At 33.9% G+C, this 20,243-nt stretch overlaps 1 protein-coding gene across 5 annotated transcripts in view; it reads left to right on the plus strand.

Moving 5' to 3' along the window:
• FANCL (FA complementation group L) overlaps positions 1-20,243 on the plus strand; it is an 88,936-nt gene that overhangs the window by 25,806 nt on the left and 42,887 nt on the right. For all 5 annotated transcript variants that reach the window (XM_027620786.1, XM_027620785.1, XM_027620788.1 and 2 more), the window contains 2 exons: positions 12,458-12,554; positions 17,336-17,404. In XM_027620786.1, coding sequence (XP_027476587.1) covers positions 12,458-12,554; positions 17,336-17,404 — 166 coding nt within the window. The remainder of the gene's footprint in view (positions 1-12,457; positions 12,555-17,335; positions 17,405-20,243) is intronic.

Genomic DNA, 20,243 nt, shown 5'->3' on the forward strand with positions numbered 1-20,243 from the left:
AAGAACATTTTTATGTATCAAGTAAGATGTTACCATATTTTTACTGAACATAAATGTTATTTTAGTTTTATTGAGGTATAATTGACAAATAAGATTGTAATATTTTTAATGTGTACAATGTGATGATTTGATTTACATGTACACTGTGGTAGGAGTCACATAAACTCATTAACATATCTGTCACCTCACATAATTGCTTTTTTTCCCAGATGTTTTTTGGGTCATTGTTCTTGTGACTGTTATAGAATGGAGACTTTTAGGAACTTTTGATTGCCATTTTCACTGACATCACTCAGTATATTTACTGTCATTTTCACTGACATCTTGCTATATGTTTTCTGTTTGTCTTATGCATTTTGTGGTTTTTTCTCTTTATCTGCTTTCATTTGCCTTTATTTGGATTAATCAAGAATTAAGTTGTTATGCACTCTTTTATTACTCTTTTAGAATTACCTTGGAGATTTCAACATATGTATAGCAAAATACACATTTTTACTTTCACCAATTTTCTTATAATGGGAGGATCTGAAACTCAATGTGTTTTTTCACTTCTCTACCTGTTGTGTTATTGTTATCATGCATTTTAATTCTATATTTAAAATTGGCAAACATTGTTTTTAAAGTCAATGTATGTGTATATATTTATATATATATATACACAATTATATATTTATATGTTATGCAGTATGTATGTATAATTTGTATGTAATATGTGTATTTCTCCCAGTGTTCTTTTCTTATTTTTTTATTTTTATTTTTTAAAAAGATTTTTATTCATTTTAGAGAGAGAGAACACCAGCAGGGGGAGAGGGAGAGGGAGAAGCAGACTCCCTGCTGAGCTGGGAGCCCCACTTGATGCAGGCCTCATTCCCAGGAACTGGAGATCGTGATCTGAGCCGACGGCAATGCTTAACCATCTGAGCCACCCAGGCGCCCGTTATTTTTTTTTTTTTTTTAATATTTTAATTTTTTTTAAAGATTTTTGTTTATTTGAGAGAGAGAGGGAGAGAGTCCATAAATTGGGGATGAGCAGAGGGAGAGGAAGAAGGAGACTCCCCACTGAGCAGGGAGCCTGATGTGGGGCTCCTGATCCCAGGACCCTGGGATCATGACCTGAGCCGAAGGCAGATGCTTAACTGACTGAGCTACCCGGGTTCCCCTCTCCCAGTGTTCTTCATTCCTTCCTGCATTCTGTCTTTCTGTCTGGAATCTTTTTTTTCCTCACTAAGTAATTTCTTTTAATATTTTTTGATATATAATCAACATATAATACTAGTTTTAGGTGTACAACATAATGATATATGTATATATTATGAAATTACAACAGTTAGTCTAGCTAACCTCCATCATCACACATACTTACACATTCTTTTTCTTGTGATGAGAGCTTTAAAGATTTACTCTTTCAGCGACTTCCAAATAAAACAGTATTATTAATTATAGTCACGATGCTGTGAAAGTTTGTACCTTACATAAGTGAAAGTTTGCACCTTCATTCATTTCGCCTCTGCCTCTGGCAACCACCAATATGTTCTCTGTATCTATGAGTTCACTTTTTTTTTCTTAGATTCGACATATAAATGAGATCATATAGCGTTTGTTTTTCTCTGACTTGTTTTACGTAGTGTAATGCTCTCAAGGTCCATCCATATTGTCGTAATAGCAGGATGTCCTTTTTTATGGCTGAATAGTATCTCATTGTATATTTGGTGTGTGTGTGTGTGTGTGTGTGTGTGTGCGCACACACACACACACAGTTTTCTTTCTGCATTCATCTGTTAGTGGATTTTTAGGTTGTTTCCATGTTTTGGCTATGGTAGATATTGCTACAGTGAATTTGGGGTTGCAGATACCTCTTCAACATTTTGATTTTGTTTTCTTTGGATATATACCCAGAAGTGGAATTGCTGGATCAAATGGCAGTTCCAGTTTTAATATTGGAGTGTGTACTGATTTATAATTGCTGTATCTTCTGTGGATTTTTCCTCTTATCCTTAAATGTTTCTTTTATTTATTTTCTTTTATTATTTTTAAAGATTTTATTTGTTTATTTGAGAGAGAATGAGAGACAGCACGAGAGGGAAGAGGGTCAGAGGGAGAAGCAGACCCCCCGCTGAGCAGGGAGCCCGATGTGGAACTCGATCCCGGGACTCCAGGATCATGACCTGAGCCGAAGGCAGTCGCTTAACCAACTGAGCCACCCAGGCTCCCCTTAAATGTTTCTTTTAATCACTGGTAATACTTCTTGCCTTAATGTCTACTTTGTTAGATATTAGTATAACTACACTAGATTTCAATGTTTTTTTTTTAATTCTCTGCCTTTTCCCGTATTTTCTTTTATAATTGTTTAAAAATATTTTCTACTAATTCCCATAATCTAGGTCCCCTGGAGTCTGTTTTTAATTTTCTTTTTGTGGGTTTCAATCATATCTGTTGCCGTATCTTGGCATTCCCAGTACTTCCCCCCCCCCCCCCCCCCCAAATTGTCTGTCTGTTTTTCTCCCTTCCTCTCCCTTCCTTCCTCTCCCTTCCACTCCCCTAGCCTCCGGCAGCCACTGATCTTTTTATTGTCTCCACAGTGTTGGATTTTCCAGAATGTCATATAGTTGGAATCATACATTATGTAGCCTTTTCAGATTGGCTTCTTTTACTTAGTAATATGTTTTTAAAATCCTTAGTCTTTTCATGGCTTGTTAGCTCATTTGTTTTTAGTACTGAATATAGTTCCGTTGTCTGAATGTACCAGTTTATTCATTCCCTTACTGAAGGACATCTTGGTTAGCTTCTAAGTTTTGGCAGTTATGAATAAAGCTGCTATAAATATCTGTGTTCAGGTGTGTGTGTGTGTGTGTGTGTGTGTGTTTATGTTTATCCACATTGGTAAATACCAGGGCCTACTACTTTTTTTTTTCTTAAGTTTTTATTTAAATTCCAGTTAGTTAAGGGGCACCTGGGTGGTGCGGTCAGTTAAGGGTCTGACTCCTGGTTTTGGCTCAGGTTGGGATCTCAGGGTCATGAGATGGAGCCCCTTTCTGAGGTCCATGCTCAGCACAGAGAGTCTGCTTAAGACTGTCTCTCCCTCTCCTGCCACCCCAACCCCCACACATGTGCACCTGCTCTCTCTCTTTCAAATAAATCTTTAAAAAAAATTCCAGGTAGTTAACATACAGTGTAATATTGGTTTCAGGTATACAGTACAGTGATTCAGCACTTCCATACAGCACTGTGTGCTCATCACAGCAAGTGTACTCCTTATAGCATCACCTATTTAACCCTTCCCCCGACCCCTTCCCCTCCAATAACCATCAGTTCTCTATAGTTAAGTCTTGTTTCTTGGTTTGTCCCTCTCTTTTTTTTCCCCCTTTGTTTTGTTTTGTTTCTTAAATTCCACGTATGAGTGAATGCATATAGTATTTCTTTCTCTGACTCTCTTATTTCACTTTCTAGCTCCATCCATGTCATTGCAAATGGCAAGATTTCATTCTTTTTTACGGCCGAATAATATTGCATTGTATGTATATATACCACATCTTCCTCATCCATTCATCAGTCGATGGACACTTGGACTGTTTCCATAATCTGGCTCTTGTGGATAATGCTGCTATAAACATTGGAGTGCGTATATCCCTTTGATTTAGTATTTTTGTATTTTGGGTAAAGACTTAGTAGTGCAATTGCTGGATCATAGGGTATTCTATTTTTAACTTTTTGAGGAACCTCTATACTGTTTTCCAGAGGGGCTGCACCAGCTTGTATCCCACCAGCAGTGCAAGAGGGTTCCCCTTTCTTTATATATCCTCACCAACACCTGTTGTTTCCTGTGTTGTTGATTTTAGCCTTCTGACAGGTGTGAGGTGATACCTCACTGTAGTTTTGATTTGTATTTCCCTGACGATGAGTGATGTTGAACATCTTTTCATGTGAATGCCTCCATCATAGCACTGATCACAATATGAATGCTTGTCTCTTTCTTAGACTAAGATTATTATAAAAAGGAACTTCTATTTATGGAGTTTCTGTTGTATGCCGTTGACTGATAATAGCCACTTTATATAATTCCTAGTTAATTCTCAGAATAAATTTCAAGATACATATTTTTATGTTCAACTTTATATACCAAATGTGTATGTAGCCAAGACTGGCTGCATAACAGTCCTTAGGCATTCTCTGTGAATGATGCTGCCTGGAACTGTGCTATGGAGTACCCTGGTGTGGAGCCTTTAATAAAGTTCCCTCAAATACTTGGGAGATAGTTTTTATTTGTTTCACCCTCAGTGTGTGATGGTCTCATCATAGATAAAATTGGCCACATGCAAAATTAACCCATCCTGAGAGATAGTTATGAAATCTGTTGCTTAAGATTTGTGAAAGATCAAAGTTTAATTATAGTGACTAGTATGCATGATTGAACTAGAATATAGCTGCTGTTACTGAATTATTTGTTTCATAGTCTTTACAAATGAGGAATGTGTTTGCAAAAGAGAAGTTGTTTGCGTGGATTGTCAGAAGCCAGAGAATAAGATTTTCTCAGTATTTATTCAGTGCTTTCTGGAGTAAGAAATTCTATCAATTTAATTTTTGTGATTTAATTCTTTTTTTTTTTTTTTTAAGATTTTATTTATTTATTTGAGAGAGAGAATGAGAGACAGAGAGCATGAGAGGGAGGAGGGTGAGAAGGAGAAGCAGACTCCCTGCTGAGCAGGGAGCCCGACGCGGGACTTGATCCCGGGACTCCAGGACCATGACCTGAGCCGAAGGCAGTCGCTTAACCAACTGAGCCACCCAGGCGCCCTTGTGATTTAATTCTTAAATCAGGTCTGGTATTGTTGGCATTGGGTTTCAGACCATCAGAGCTAACACTGAGACTTGAATTATGCTATCCACATACTAGAATTGCTACCTTTTGAGGTCCTGCCTAAACAGCTGGCCAGCTTCTTAATTTAAAATATCTCTTAAAATGACACAGACAATAATTTGCATGACAAATTGATTTGAATGGATTGTCAGAATCTTAATGATTTGTAGGCCATGTCGGTATGTCTGTATTTTCCTTATACTCTAAATAATCTTGTAGATTTTTTAGTGTAATGGTAAAATCTGATAATGAAAGAAAAATCTTTAAGATAATGAAGACCTTGCTATGTTTTTAAATTACATAACTGACATATCTAATCAATTCCATAGGATGAGGCATTATAAAAAATTAGGAAGGGGCGCCTGGGTGGCTCAGTTAATTAAGCGTCTGCCTTAGGCTCAGGTCATGATCCCAGAGTCCTGGAATCAAGCCCCACATCTGGCTCCCTGCTTGGCCAGAAGCCTGCTTCGCCCTCTCCCTCTGCCCCCCTCCCGCTTGTGATCTCTCTCTCTGTCAAATAAAGTCTAAAAAAAAAAAAAAAAATTAGGGAAAAAAATAGAAATATTTAAAATATGATTGAAATCTTTTTCTCCTTTATTCACATACATTTTTTAATAGAAATGACATTGAGAATTAGTAACTGACCTTAAGTTTGATTGCTGCTGTTGTAATTTCTGTACTTGTTTCAACTTGTATAAAAACACACTAAAAACAGCTAGTTGTCTGGAGGGTAAAAAGATGATAGTAAGTAGGTGATTTTGGGTGTTAAACAGTTCACAAATGTAAGTGATGCAGAAAGCTGTCTTGATAGGTTTCTGTTCACTTCTGCTTGTGTTGTTTTGCAGAATGGCTCATTAAAGGGATAGGAATTAGAGTCCTTGGGGTTTAACAGGATTTTCTGTTAAGAAACATTAAGACGTTAAGGACATTAAGAATGTCCTGGAGTTGAAAGCACTGAATACTTTTCGTTATAAGTAGGTTGATCTACATCCCACTTTACCTAGGATAATCCTAATATATGCCTTTTATCCTGGCCTCTTTCATTCTCAAAAGTGTCTCAATTTGGAAAAAATGCAAAGTCATCTTAGCTATAAGATACCTTATGTTTATTTTAGTAATCACATGGCCCTAGGTAATTCAGAGATTAAATAGTTCTAACAGGGGAAGTGTGATCTGATGGTTTTATTCTTTTTTTAGGCAGCGTATTTATCAGTTAGAGTGAGTAGAATTCAACTATTTGGCCTTTTAAATTTGACTAGGGAAAGAGCTGAGTTTTATTAAGTTTGTTGTGCTTTTGAAAGATTGTAAATATGTATTAAGTTGGATTTTTAATTAAGTACCTTATTTTGGTAATGGATTTACTAATCCATTGATGTTGATATTTTCTGTAATGCTCAATGTATTTTAAAGATCTGTATACCATATTGGGAGAAATGGAGATACTTGTTAAGAGGAAATTAATTCTAGTAACTAGACAAGAGCTTTAATTCTGGTTTATCAGCTGTGTGACCTTGGGCAAGTAATGTAACCTCTCTGAGCCACATTTTCTTTATTTTTCAAATGAAACTAATAATACTTAATAAGGGTTAAAAAGAAACACGTGTTATTTGATTCAAATAATGCCTTGTGTAAAGTAGGTATAAAGTTGAGCCACCAGTTCACCTAAAAATGTCAGACAGCTCTTAATTAGTGTTATGATTTAATTATAACCAGTAATGATAATTTTCATTGCAGAATGCATAAGAACATAGATATTAATAAGTATGGTTTTCATCCTAAATTACCTTTATCGTAGAGTGCTTTTTCCTCATATATATTCAAATCACTGAATAAGTGCAAATTATCTTATAGTGAAAAAATGTTTTTCTAAATTGGTAATATGTTTATAGTATGTAATTTAAACAATTTGTATTCAGTTGTTTAAAACTTGCATATGAATCAATAAATATGAACCAGTCTTGATAGCAGCTTCTCCATGGTCATATAGAGCATTGATACATAGAGCATTGATACAATGCATAGAAGTTTAAAACTTTCATATTCCTTATAAAAAAAAGTTTATTTGATTAGGAAGCAAAAATTTACATGAAAAGGAACAGTGTGAAAGGTGAAGTCCTTTTGAAGATTTACTTATTTGAGAGAGAGTGCGTGCAGTTGTGCATACATGCGCAAGTGGGGGGGTGCAGAGAGAGGGCAGAGAGAATCTCAAGCAGACTCCGAGCTTGATCTCACAACCTGTAAGATCATGACCTGAGCTGAAACCAAGAGTTGGACGCTCAACCAACTGAGCCACCCAGGCACCCTTAGAAAGATGAAGTCCTTTTGGGCTGCAGATGATTTAGGAAGGTTCTTCCTAAAGGAGGTGGGTATTGGGATAAGCTTGGAAGGAATGTAGAGAGCCTTAAAAGGGAGGCAGTGGTGGAGGGAAGTTTGTAGTGATGGAAATGTGCAGTTCATCTTTGGACTTTGGAGTATCGGTTGCTCACATAAGAGGATTAATATCAGGGCCAGACTGAGAGGTCTTGACTCCTAGACTAAGGATTCTCTATATGCAAGTGATGGGGACTCATTGACTATTTTTGAGCAAGGGGTTATGATTTGAAAAGTACTTAGGAAGATTGGGTTGCCTGCGTGGCGCAGTCGTTTAAGCACCCGACGCTTGGTTACGGCTTAGGCTGTGATCTCAGAGTCTTGAGATCAAGCCCTGCATGGGCATTGGGCTCCGTGCTCAGCAGGGAGTCTGGGACACTCTCCCTCTCCCTCTTGCCCCTCCCACTCATGTTCTCTCTCTCTCTCAAATAAATAAATATTTAAAAAAATAAAAAGTACTTAGGAAGATTAATTTAGTCATGAAAGGACACCAATTAGGGAGTTTTTTTTTTTTTTTTTTTTTGAAGTAGTTACTGCTTAAACCTGAGGGTGGTGGTAAAGATGGAATTGATGCTTTTATTAAAACATGAAGGTCTTAGAGCACCTGGGTGGCTCAGTCGTTAGGCGTCTGCCTTGGGCTCAGGTCATGGTCCCTGGGTCCTGGGATCGAGTCCCGCATTGGGCTCCCTGTTCAGCGGGAAGCCTGCTTCTCCCTCTCCCACCCCTATTGCTTGTGTTCCCTCTCTTCCTGTGTCTCTCTCTGTCAAATAAATAAATAAAAATCTTTAAAAAAACAAAAAACCATGAAGGTCTTTAGTCTGCCTTTTGAGGTTATTGCTACATATATGCATCTAGGTGTTTAAAGAAAAACTCTGTAACTTAAGCTGTTGGTCAAAATAAGTACTGTATTTCAAGAGAAAGCAAATTTGTTTGGTCTCTCTACTGATACCATTCAGGTTTTAACAAAAACAGCGGAAACCTCTATGAAGCTTAAGTATTAGTATCCTTTTTCAAATGTTTTAAAAAATTTAACTCAAGCGTAGTGCCATTTTATTGTAAGCAGTAACTTACAAAGAAATGCAGCAAATGATAAATACAAAGTGCCAAAAATATATATTCTTTAAATTTTTTGTTTTTATATTTTCTTAGTCAATTTTAGAATATGCCAAAGTAATAACACCAAAACTTCTAAGTATAAATTTTAAATGTGATTTCATAACTTTTCAAAAATTTGAGCTTTTCAGTGATTTTCCTAAATTTATTTATATGAACGTATATTTTATTTAAATGAGCGAAACTGTTTATTCCATATTGTCTGAATTGAGATCCCCAACTTTACAATAAAGCAGAACATTTGAAATATACTTTTTTTTTCAGAAAAATTGATTTTGATATTACGTGTAAGATTTTATCACTTTTTCCTCTCCTTTAATCATCTCTTCCATAGACCAAACACCAAGATAGTCTTTCCTATTGTGGATAGAAATACATTGTATTAATAAGGGTACAAGCTAAGCTGCCATTAACAAAGAGAACCCTAAATTCTCAGTGTTCCAAATAAGATAGAATTTTATTCATCCCTCATTTAACAGTTGAGAGGTAGGGAGATGGCCAAGAGTGAGTGGTAGCTCTGTTCCACAAGGTCCTCTAAGAACCCAAGTTTCTTTTGTTTCTCAACCATCTACCCCGGCTTCATTGTTAAATACATAGTTATTAGCCATATGTGGCTATTGACATCTATATTTATATTTAAATTGCATTAAAAATTCAGTGTCCATACCGGCTGTATTTTAAATTCTTAATAGCCACAAGTGGCTGTGGTTACTGTTTTGGACCAGTGCAGGTAGAAACCACCTCCATCATTGCAGAAGGTTCTGTTGGTCAGAGCTGCTCTAAGAGTATTGTGCCTGTCTGCATGGTTTTTGCTAGCTCATAATGGCCCAAGTTCTAGTCTGTAGGTGGGGAAAATGAGAGGGGTACGGGAAGAAAGCACAGGTTTGTTATACATGATTCAAGAGATGCACATACCTGAACTGCTTACAGTTCATTGACCAAGATTTAGTGATATCCTGACACCCTGGAAGGATTGTTATCTGAGTGGAATGTACCCTGAAATTTGGTTTAGTTAGGGGTAATGTGGAGGCAGGGATCCTATTACCAAAAGGAAGGAGGTGAGAGTAGATAGCAGAGGATGTTTTACAGTCTAGGTCAGATGTACCGAAAATACAATAAGGTTTCTTCCTGTCGCCTCTTCCTGTCCTATAAAGTAGACAGGGAGTCAGCATGGGTAAAATGTTTAATTTTAAACGACTATGTTGAGATTAACCTATAATTAAAAATTTTTTGCTACTTTATTTGAATTCTTAAAGTTCAGCAAAATTAACATTATGATAATTTTGACTGCAAGGCCATATTTTGTGCATGACATTGTCTATCTCTGAGGTATTATCTCTGTCTTAAACTTCGTGGGAAGATGATTTTTTTGTTTCTGTGATTGTGTAAAGAAAGACTAGAACTTTTGTTTATTTCTATCTTATTTTATAGATGTCCAATAATTTCTAATAATTTTGATGCTGAGCAGCAGTGTGAAGTATGAAAAGTATTAGGTGGTGATGTAGTCGTTCCTTCTCTCTCACCGCCCCTTCTCGCTTTCTGTGTGCATATTTATCATGATTGTGAACTACTTAGGGCAAACAGTGAAGAGCAGCAGTCTTTTTTCACACCATTTCGTATCCCTGCTCTGACTCTTTTAGACAGACACTCTGAAATGTTCATGTTTATCACTTCCATATTTCTAAATAATACTCCTTTTTCAATGTAACTTGATTTATCAGTTTTAGAAATTCCATACTGATTAGCTACTATAATAAAAACGGATTTGGCTCATATGCCACCTTTTCTCTCCCTTCTTCACTATTCTTCTATTTGCTTTAAAATTTCGTAAACTTCCTTCATGTCCCTTCAATTAAAGATGTTACCTCTTACTCTCAAATTAGCAATTACATATTTTAGTGTTCCTAATCTTCCTTCCTCATATCTTTTCCCTTCTCTCAATTTTTGTCATCTCTACTTTTTAAATTGCCATGGTCAAATATATTTACATTAGTTTCTGTAGCTATAATTAAGTCTTTTAGCTTTTGTCTATTGCTGGATTCTAAAAATTGTAATTAGTAAGCCGTTAAATTTTTAATGACTACATAAATACTTTTCACTGAAAAGCTAATGGTAGAGCAATTACAGTTTTCGTCATAGCTTTATTGTTTATAACTTAGTTTAAAATTCCTTCATCCCTTTTGGTGTCTTTCTTTTCTTTTTTTTCTTAATTGTGTCTTGTATATAGGTCATACCCTCTAGTCTACACATTCTACATACTTTTCTTTTTTGGCCAGTGTCTTCCTCCTGGAGCTTTCCTTCTTCCTCTTCTCATCTGTTTTGTCAGCCAGTGCTTTTCTAACCACTTTTCATTTTTATATTATCTGTTGGAAATTTCTTTTGTTGATGTTAATTCCTTGTTCTTTTTGTTAGCTGTGGGTTTATTTATAACTTTAAAAAAATTGCTTTGTTTTTGTTTTGGTGATTTGAGGATATAAATGCATGGGCTCATCTCAACATCTTGAATCTGAACTGTCAATGTTTTCAGAGTCAGATGCCCATAAATATGAACCTTAGAGTCCTGTTGATGACACATGTGATAAAGTCTCATGTTTTAAATTTTTGGGGGAAGAGGGATTTGAGATGTTTACACATATAGCTGTAAGAAAATAATTATATATATAAAGTCATTGATATTTTAATGTAAATGTTTTTTTCTAGAATATTTTACTTTCATTTGTTTTCTAAGACTCTAGGTTTTTCATAGTTTCTGATACAAATTTCTTCTGTTGATAAAGATTGTTTTGTTTTGGGCACCTGGGTGGCTCAGATCGTTAAGCGTCTGCCTCTGGCTCAGGTCATGATCTCCAGGTCCTGGGATCGAGCCCCTCATCGGGCTTCCAGCTTAGCGGGGAGCCTGCTTCTCCCTCTCCCTCTGCCTCTGCCTCTCCCCCTGCTTGTACTCTGTCTCTTGCTCTCAAATAAATAAATAAATCTTAAAAAAAAAAGATTGTTTTGTTTTACTTTTTGATTCTACTATTGAAGATCTATATCTTCTTCAGATTTAGATCTGTTTTTCATTACAGCAGTGTTCCATAGCTATTGCCCAGCATTTCTTGAAATTGACCCATTTTACCATTATATCTGGCTAGTGACTAAATGGCATATAGTAATGTTAAAAGAAATGTTTTCTAGGTTAGGAAGCTAATGTTAGTTCTGAACTCTAATGGGTCTCACCGTCAGTCTGGGTGATAAGTTGTGCAATACTCATAGGCTACTTTTTATCTTTACAAGAGAATGGTATTGTAAAAATGTCAAAAAATATCCACATGCCCAGTTCGCTAGTAAATATACTGCTAAATTTGAACCTTTTTGGCAGTAGCTTATACTACTCAGGGGACCATATTTTTACAAAATGATATATTTCAAAGGGTATTGGTTTCCATTGTAGAAAATTCATGCATTTAGAGCAACTTAAAGCCAAAAACAGTTGTGCTGTGCTATAGGTTTAAAATATTAGTCATCTTGAATACGTGTCCAGGTTAAATGTCAGAAGCTATATATTGCATGGAAAGAAAATTTATTGTTAGCAGATTAGACTGTACCTGTGCTTATATAACATTTTCTTTGGAGGATCAATTGAGTATATGAATTAATATCAGCCAGACTTTTGTACACTAACATTATTGACAATAAAGGAGAAGTTCATTGAAGAGAAAAACAAATAAAGGAAGCATAAAAGTCTCATACTGTATGAAACTACAGAAATGGATCAAAGAGTTTGACAGGAAGTTTAATGTGTACATAAGTAGAGGCTGACAGCAACATGCTGTGTGTGCCAAAGGTTCCAGTGATGGAAAACCGAAACATAGTGCTCACTGACCACAGCATGAGCCTTGACACACATTGTAAATAATCCAGAGATCTATGACTGCATTAAGCACCAGGCTGGTGTATTAACGGCAGTAAATCTGTAGCTGCATAAAGGGCTGGCATGCAGAAATTCCTCTGATTAATTTTTGTAATGGATTCATAGGAATACAGCAAATATTTTCATTTTGAATCCTACTATCCTCCAACTTCCCCTCCCCCCACCTTTGCCCTCCCTAGTATGATCATTTATTTCCTTCTATTCACCAGACTTGTATATGTGGATACTTGTCTCAGTACCATCAAGTTAAAAGCTGAAGATGCTTCTGGTAGAAAGCATCTAATTACCCTCAAGTTGAAGGCAAAGGTATGTGCTTCATTAAACTGTTATTATGGTCAGGAAATACTTTGTGAAATGAACTCTGAATGTTTTCAATGTAGGGTAGTAGCTTCTAAAAAGATATCTGGTACTTTAAAAAATTTATTTTGGAAAGCTCAAAAAATTTACCCACTAGGTTTCCAAAAGCCTAAACATAATTTTGTGTTGCTCTTCTGCAAATTTGCTCAAAATACAGACTTCATAATAAAGAAACATTACAAATAAGATTGGGCAGTCTCAAAGTACCTTGAACAAAGAAAAAATTTGAAAGTTTCCGCTATCCCAAGTACAGTTTCACTTAAGTCTCTTGTCTTCAACTCTTACAATGAGTTACATTTGTAGTTTTTATTTCTGAGCACCAACCCACTCGCCAAACACATCCATATGTATACCTTTTTATTCCTTGTTTTGGCTGAAATTTTACTTCTGTATTTTAAGAATTTGCAAAGGTTATGCCTCCATTTATAAACTCTTCACAGGCTAGTGATCTATAATTACTAATTTTATTGGCACAAAACATAGCTGTTTCGTCTTTATGTTTTAGTTCTAGATTGTGAATTTTGAGAAATAAGTAGAATAAGCAAGTTCAGCATATTAATCACTTATTTAGTAATCACTAGGGACACATTAGAACTTGAGAAAACTAGGACATTTAACTTTTTTTTATTGTTCCTAGGAGTCATCAATCAACTCTGTTTCAGAAGATTGTAGTGTTGAAGAGATCAGTTGTGTTTGTCCGTTTTAAAAATGTGTCTGGCATTTAAGCTTTCCATGAGAGAAAATTAATATATAAAGCTGAACTGGGTGACACAGAAAAGTTGGTATCTTATAGTGCCTCTTTATCAGACAAGTTGAGAAATGACTCATTCTGTTTTTTCTCACAGAATATTCAGGTATAGTTTTAAGATTCATGTGTGATAAGTGTTGAAAATATTAGTGGGATAGAAATCTTATTTGTAAAAGAAGTTACATGGAGATTTTTGTCAAAATGAAAAAATTTTTATTTTTTAAATTTTAAAGGTGAGCTTTTTTTCCTTCCCTTAAGATCAGGGAGAAATCTTCCTTTATTCTTCCAAAGATCACAAGGGTTCTGTCAGTTACTTCAAAGTTTTAATTGCTTGTATTTTGTACTTTGTACATTGATAGAAATTGCTTTGCTGTTGTGAAGACCAAAATGAAAAATTTTAAATGCATCCTGTCCTGACTCTGGGTGGTGGTGGTGGTTTTTTTAATAGCCTTATACTTAACAAGCTTTTACTAAGGAGATTCTGTCAAGAACTACAAGATTTTATTATTAATTCTAGTTAATGACATTAGTGGTAGTATCAGGAGGAAGGATGTAGCTGCTAGTATGGCCCATCCTTTTTACTTTTTCTTATACCTTTTCAGGGTAGATAAAGTGACACTTAATATTTCTGTGAAGAATGTTTTCAAGTGTTTGTAGCATTGATAGCTGTGAAGCGCTATTATGGATTCCCTGGCAAGAGAGAAGAGAAGCCTTTATTTAAATTTGGAAGGAATTAAGAAAAAAAGTGTGTATCAAAAAAGAAAAGAGTGGAAATGAATGAATCTTCTGTTGGTATCATTTATTAAGAGTCTTTAATTGTCCATTTAGTTCAGTTTTCATAGACCAAAGTTGTATTTTAGATGTGGTAATTTATTTCTTTAGGAATATTTGGGTCTAGGATTGTCAGTTAAAAACAGTGATAGCTGAAGCTATATGTTAAGAATATATAGTGCAAAATCACAAAACAATTTTAGAGGTCAAGCTGATTTTTTTTAAACCTTAATGCAGACTTATTTTTATAAATATACAAACCTTTATTTCTTTGATATTTTTTGATACATAGTAAAGGAACACATTTGTTTCATTTTTTTCCCCTTGAACACCTGTTCTCTCAGTTCTGCCGTTCCCCCTCACTGTGTTCAGCGCTCAAAGAAAAAAATACCAATTTTAATTAAACACTTTATTAAAAGTGAATATATAAGTCAAAAAGAAATATAAGGGAAATAGTTGAATTTTGTCATTTTTATAGGTGTATTTCTATGTAATATTTACAATACATGCTGAACTATGGGATGGAACTATTACCTTTTCTTTAAAAAAGAAGTAGACCAGGGCTTCTTCAACTTTGGCCAAGATCAGAACTATTTGAAAAATGCAGATGTGTTTCAGAAGCTGGGCACTCTGTGTCTGCTGGCCATTTTTGTGATTTGCTACAGTTTGTATGTGTTTACTTCAAGAAAGCCTTACTGCTTAGATGGTCCAATCCCAGAAGAGATTGGGTTAAAATTTTCTTTAGAACAATATGCTATACAATCTAAAAAATACCATATATATATGTGTGTGTGTATGTATATATATGATGAAAATATTTACTTAATATATAATAATTGTATTCTTTTATAGTTATTGATTTGATGGGTTCTTTCCAGTGAGATTTGAAAAAAACTGTATGTTCATTAAAAATAAGCATTACTTATTTTTCAATTAATATTCCTTTATGTGGAGCTTTCATTGTTGTCAACTAGACTGCCTAAGTAAAACTTGGCAATTAGTCTCTGGTTTTTATATACCTATACAACTTACTCTTGAAAACCACCTGAATTTTGATAGTTATTTTACAGTATTTCATTGTTATCTATGTTGTAGTTTTACAATACAAACGATTCTGAAATATCTAGGGTGCTCCTTCATAATTCATGTTAAATCATCCAGAAGTATATCAGTTTGTTTTTTAGGATCTATATAGTTATGTTAAGTTTATGGTATAAACAAGATTGACCTTGAACATGAATATAATTAACATATATATTTGCATTTAACTCACAATAGATATACAGTGAAGCCACCTATATAGATCAATCTAATTTATTATATATATATACACTTGTATGTCTGTATAATTACACAGAAAATATATTTGAAGATGTCATCATCTCAAATTATGTGACTCATATAAATGGAATCATATAAAGTTTGTTATAATCTGCTTTTTTGTTTAACTCTTTGTAGGTCTCTCTAACAGTATATATGTACTATTCATTATATTGAGCCCTATTTTAATGTAGGAGATCATATTCTCTTTTAAAATAATGTGCTGTATGTACTAAATGACTTCCAAAGTCACAGGTATTTTACTTTGGTTCATCTAAATACAGTAAACATCTTATTAACTTCATATTCTTACCTAGATTGATAATTTAAGTTGATATTGTTCATTGTCAACATGAGTAGGAGATTAAAAAAAAAAAGACAACTCAAAATGAAGTAAATATTCCACTTTTGACCACGGAGGTTTCAGGTGTGCATTATAATTTTTATAGAATCTTAGCATGTTAGAGGGGAAAGACTTGGTAACACTTTTAATTGAGTTCCATCAATTTTATATATCAAACAGCCAGTGAAATGAAATGACTTGTCCAAGATCACACAAGTTAACAGAACTGGAAACCAGAGAAGGTTAAGGTCTCTGTCTGCACTTATTTTGAGATAATCTTTTCTTTAAAAGAGAAGTAGACCAGGACTTCTTCAGCTTTGGCTGAAGAAGTCTCTGAAGTACATCATCTGATATTTTGAATTGTAATAGAGCTTCCTCCTAAATCTCAGCCTGATCTTTTTCTTTTTTCTTTTTCTTCAAATTAGAGCCTTATTATATTTTTATATAATTTCCTGTATATTTGCCTTTGTGTTACAAGTTCTGCGTAGCCAGATAACCATCAGAGTATAGGTTGAAAAATTTCTTTTTAGCGGACCACTTACTGTAACTAAATGTTAATTCTTTTCAAAACATTGACTTCAGATGGGCTGATGTTTGCTAAATACTATAGTGATAATTTTTGGAACCCATTTGCTTATTCAGCAAAGTAGTGAAAAAGAAGAGGCTGAAGAAAGTTTAAAACTTATTTTAAACATTTTGTCAAATGAGAGCTAGGAGTTTTCCCAAAACTAATTTTCTTTTAGTAAATTTTGCTTTTTAATGAAAATAAATGAGTATTCTTTAATTACATCTGACTTTCAAGAATCCAGAATTGGATTTTACAGAAGTCATGTGGTATAATTCTCTAATAACAAAATTGATTTTAAGAAAAACTGCCTTTTGTCTTTCTTAACTTAGACACCTAATTTGTCCTTAGTGACTGTCACTTTTTGTATGAAGCTATTGAATTAATTTTCTTTTTATCGACAATGAAAAGGTTTTTCTTAAAACTATTACTTTTATTTTTCCTTAATAACCAGAAGGCATTTCATTGTTTCTTTTTATTTATTATATTCTTGCTAAGCGTAATTGCTTTATTGTGGAAAATACTTCTTTTAATTGATTTATACTTTTTTGTACACTTCTTGGTTCTTTTAACAGATACTGCCTTTTTAAATAGTGATGGAGATGGAGATTAAGTTTTAGGTTGAAAGGAAATTAAATATCAATTAAATATCAGTTTGATCTCTCATTTTAAAGATAAAGAAACTGAGATCCTGTGTGGTTCACCCCTCAATTTACAATTAGCTAACCTGACACTGACTGAATTAATTCATTATTCTTTACTCAAAACCTATTGCTTTGGCACCCCAAATCACCAAACTTTGTACCTCTTGAGCATAAGTTGATTATTATTTAGCTGACATTTTCTATAATAGTAGAATCAAAATATTTATATATAATACATGTGCATTTATAATAAAACTTTTCCTATTCAGTTTTCTAAAATACTTCATGTGAAATTGTCACACAGAAGCAAAAATGACCTAATTTTATGCTTTTTCATAGTACCCTGCAGAATCACCAGATTGTTTTGTGGATTTTCCTGTTTCATTTTCTGTTTCCTGGACACCACAGGTAAGTTAAATTTATTTTAAGTAGCTATAAAGCATGTTCTATTATGAGAATAGGTTATAGATTATAGCCAATATAGCCATTATAGGTTTAAAGCGATTTTGTTGTTGTTATTGTTGTAAGCATTTATTTATAAACAGAAATTTCAGAGTGCTTTTTTTTCTCCATATTTCCTAGTAGTTAATCTCCACTTTCTCCCTCCCCTCCCACATAAGCACACCATCCAGTCTTTTGATGTTTATGCCTCATATTAGATAAATATGAAGGTCTATTGACAGAAATTTTCCTTTGAATTTAAATAGTAAAGAACTCTATAAAGCAGTGAACAGTAAGTGGAAAGTTGGGTGAATTTTTTAGATTGCTAAAGGTTAATATTGATATAATATCAGAGAATATTTTTCAGAGAAGAATGAGTGATGGCTGAAAATACAAATCATTTCCTCTCAGTTTTTATTGTTTTAAAGTGTTTGTCCATAATTCATCCTTCAGCATAGACTACATTTTTGTATGGGCTTTGGGACATTCGTACTTGTGTAAAGAATATAAGAGATTCTTTCTCCTGCCTCTGTCATTTTAATTTCTCAAAAGTTGATGTCTAACAAGAAGGTGAAATTAGAAGTACACTGTAAATGGTAACATTATGTAGATGTAAGGTTATCAATAGTACGAACATCAACATTACGTATGTGTGATTTTTTTGAAGATCTGACAGAGTGGTGGTTAGATTCCGAGAACAATCTAAGGATGACCGGCATGGTCCTTCTTTCACCAAGTAAATTGTGGCAGTTGGTAGCAAAATGGAGAGAACATTTCTGTTCTCATCCAAAGAGGGGGGAAAATAATTCCTACTGACATTTTACAGATACTCTCTAGAGACTACCTATATTTTTGTTATGAAATTTTGATGGGGTCAAGGGAAAATTTATGCCTAATTTTTTAAGTATATACACACAGTAATTGTATATGAAGTTAGTTTTTAAAAACACCTAATAGGATTTAAATAGTGTTGTGTAGATTCAGATGTCATTTTAATTGTGCATATATATTAAAAATTATTTTTCGTATTTTTTTCCTTTAAAAACAACAGTCCCTCCTTTCAATGGAAACTGAGAAAACAGCAAAATAAATAGAGGAAGAACCCTGTAATTTGCTTTTGGTATTCTGATATAGGTTATAAATACCTAAGAAACACTGTGTTCATTTTTTATTTTAAAAAAGAAACTTTTCCTCTTTTTAAAATATACATTTTCTCTTTGGCTTTCCTCTTTTTAAAATATTTTCCTCTTTTTTAAATATAAATTTCCTACTTGGCTCTGTAAACTTTATATTTTATCTGAGATTATGAGATAACACTGTACCTGGATTGTATTCTTTCCAGATATGTGTCCCTAGATTACATTTTAATATGTATCAAAATCCCAAGTTGAAGACTATATTTTTGATGAATTTGTAGTGTTTTTAATGTAGATAACCATACAAGTTTTTCCCAGTCTTAAATCTGTGAAAAAGTTTGCATCTTCACAAAAAGACTGTTTAGCACTTACCTTATCCTATCATTTAGCAAAATTATTTTGTGATTTCAACACACTGGAAAATCTTTGCGGGTAATTTCTTTCAAATTTTCTATCCCTATTTAACACCAGCTCAATGCCTTGCACATTTAAGCATGGGATGAGTTTTAGATTTAGTTAGGTCATACAGCAAGTTTTCTGTTTTGTACTAGCTCCAAGAAAACAGAACGAATTAGTAGTAACTAGAATGTTATAATCTTTTTTTAATTAAAGAATATACTAAGATCCTTAATAAAAGCACAGATAAAAATTTGGATACCTTTTTATCCACAACTCAGATTTGACAGATGTTAATTTTTTGTCACATTCGTTTCATTTCTAGCTCTTATTTATGTCTCTCTCTCAGGAATAAAATGTTCTAGGAACAACTAAGACCTTATTCCTCTTTTCCCTTTCTTTCCTTCTCTCCCTTTCTGGAGGTAACCACCTCCCTGAAATTGATGCATGTGCTATCCATGCATATTTCTTGCTACATTTGTTCATGCCATATTCTATAGTATTGGCTGTCTGAATTTTTTTATACAGCATTGTTTCTGAGATTTACCCATGATCTTTGCATGTCTATAGTACATTAAATGCTTTAAGTAGTTCCATTATATGAATCCATCAGTTAATTTATTCGTTGCACTACTGATAAGGTTGTTCACAATTTCTTAAGTTGTGTTCTAGTGAACATCCTTACATTTCCTTGTACACGTATGAGACTCTTAAGTGTGGCTTATGCTGAGAGAAAATGTTGGATTGAAGGGAATGTACCTCTTTGAGATTACTAAATATTGCCAAATTGCCTTCTCATATTGGTTGTATAAATTTATACCCCTACCCAGCAATGCATGTAATATCTACTTCTCCAAATCCTTCCCAGGTCTTACTTAGCCTGACCTTAATTCTTAACAAGAATTGAAATCATTTTTATTGTTTATAATCTTTGCTTATTTAAAATTTTTTCTTTTATTGTAAGCATTCCTTTTTAATTTGGATACCAGTGGTTGGTTATATGGGATGTATCTTCTCTCTGTGGTGTACTTTTAACCTTTGTATGTAACCTATTTTGTCAGTCAGAAGTTTAACTTTCAGTGTTGTCCTATTTATCAATCTTGTCCTTGTGATTTCTGCTTTTTGTGTCTTGCATGGGAAAATCTTTCATATCTTTTTCTGAAAAGATAGTTTCCTATCATCCTAAAAGTTAGTATGGTTTTTCTTCATATTTAAGTAGGAGATAGGAATCTTATTTACACTTGCATATTTTATATATGCTCGTAGAATTTGGG

The sequence above is a fragment of the Zalophus californianus genome, chromosome 8, assembly GCF_009762305.2.
Source record: "Zalophus californianus isolate mZalCal1 chromosome 8, mZalCal1.pri.v2, whole genome shotgun sequence".
Lineage (NCBI taxonomy): Eukaryota > Metazoa > Chordata > Mammalia > Carnivora > Otariidae > Zalophus > Zalophus californianus.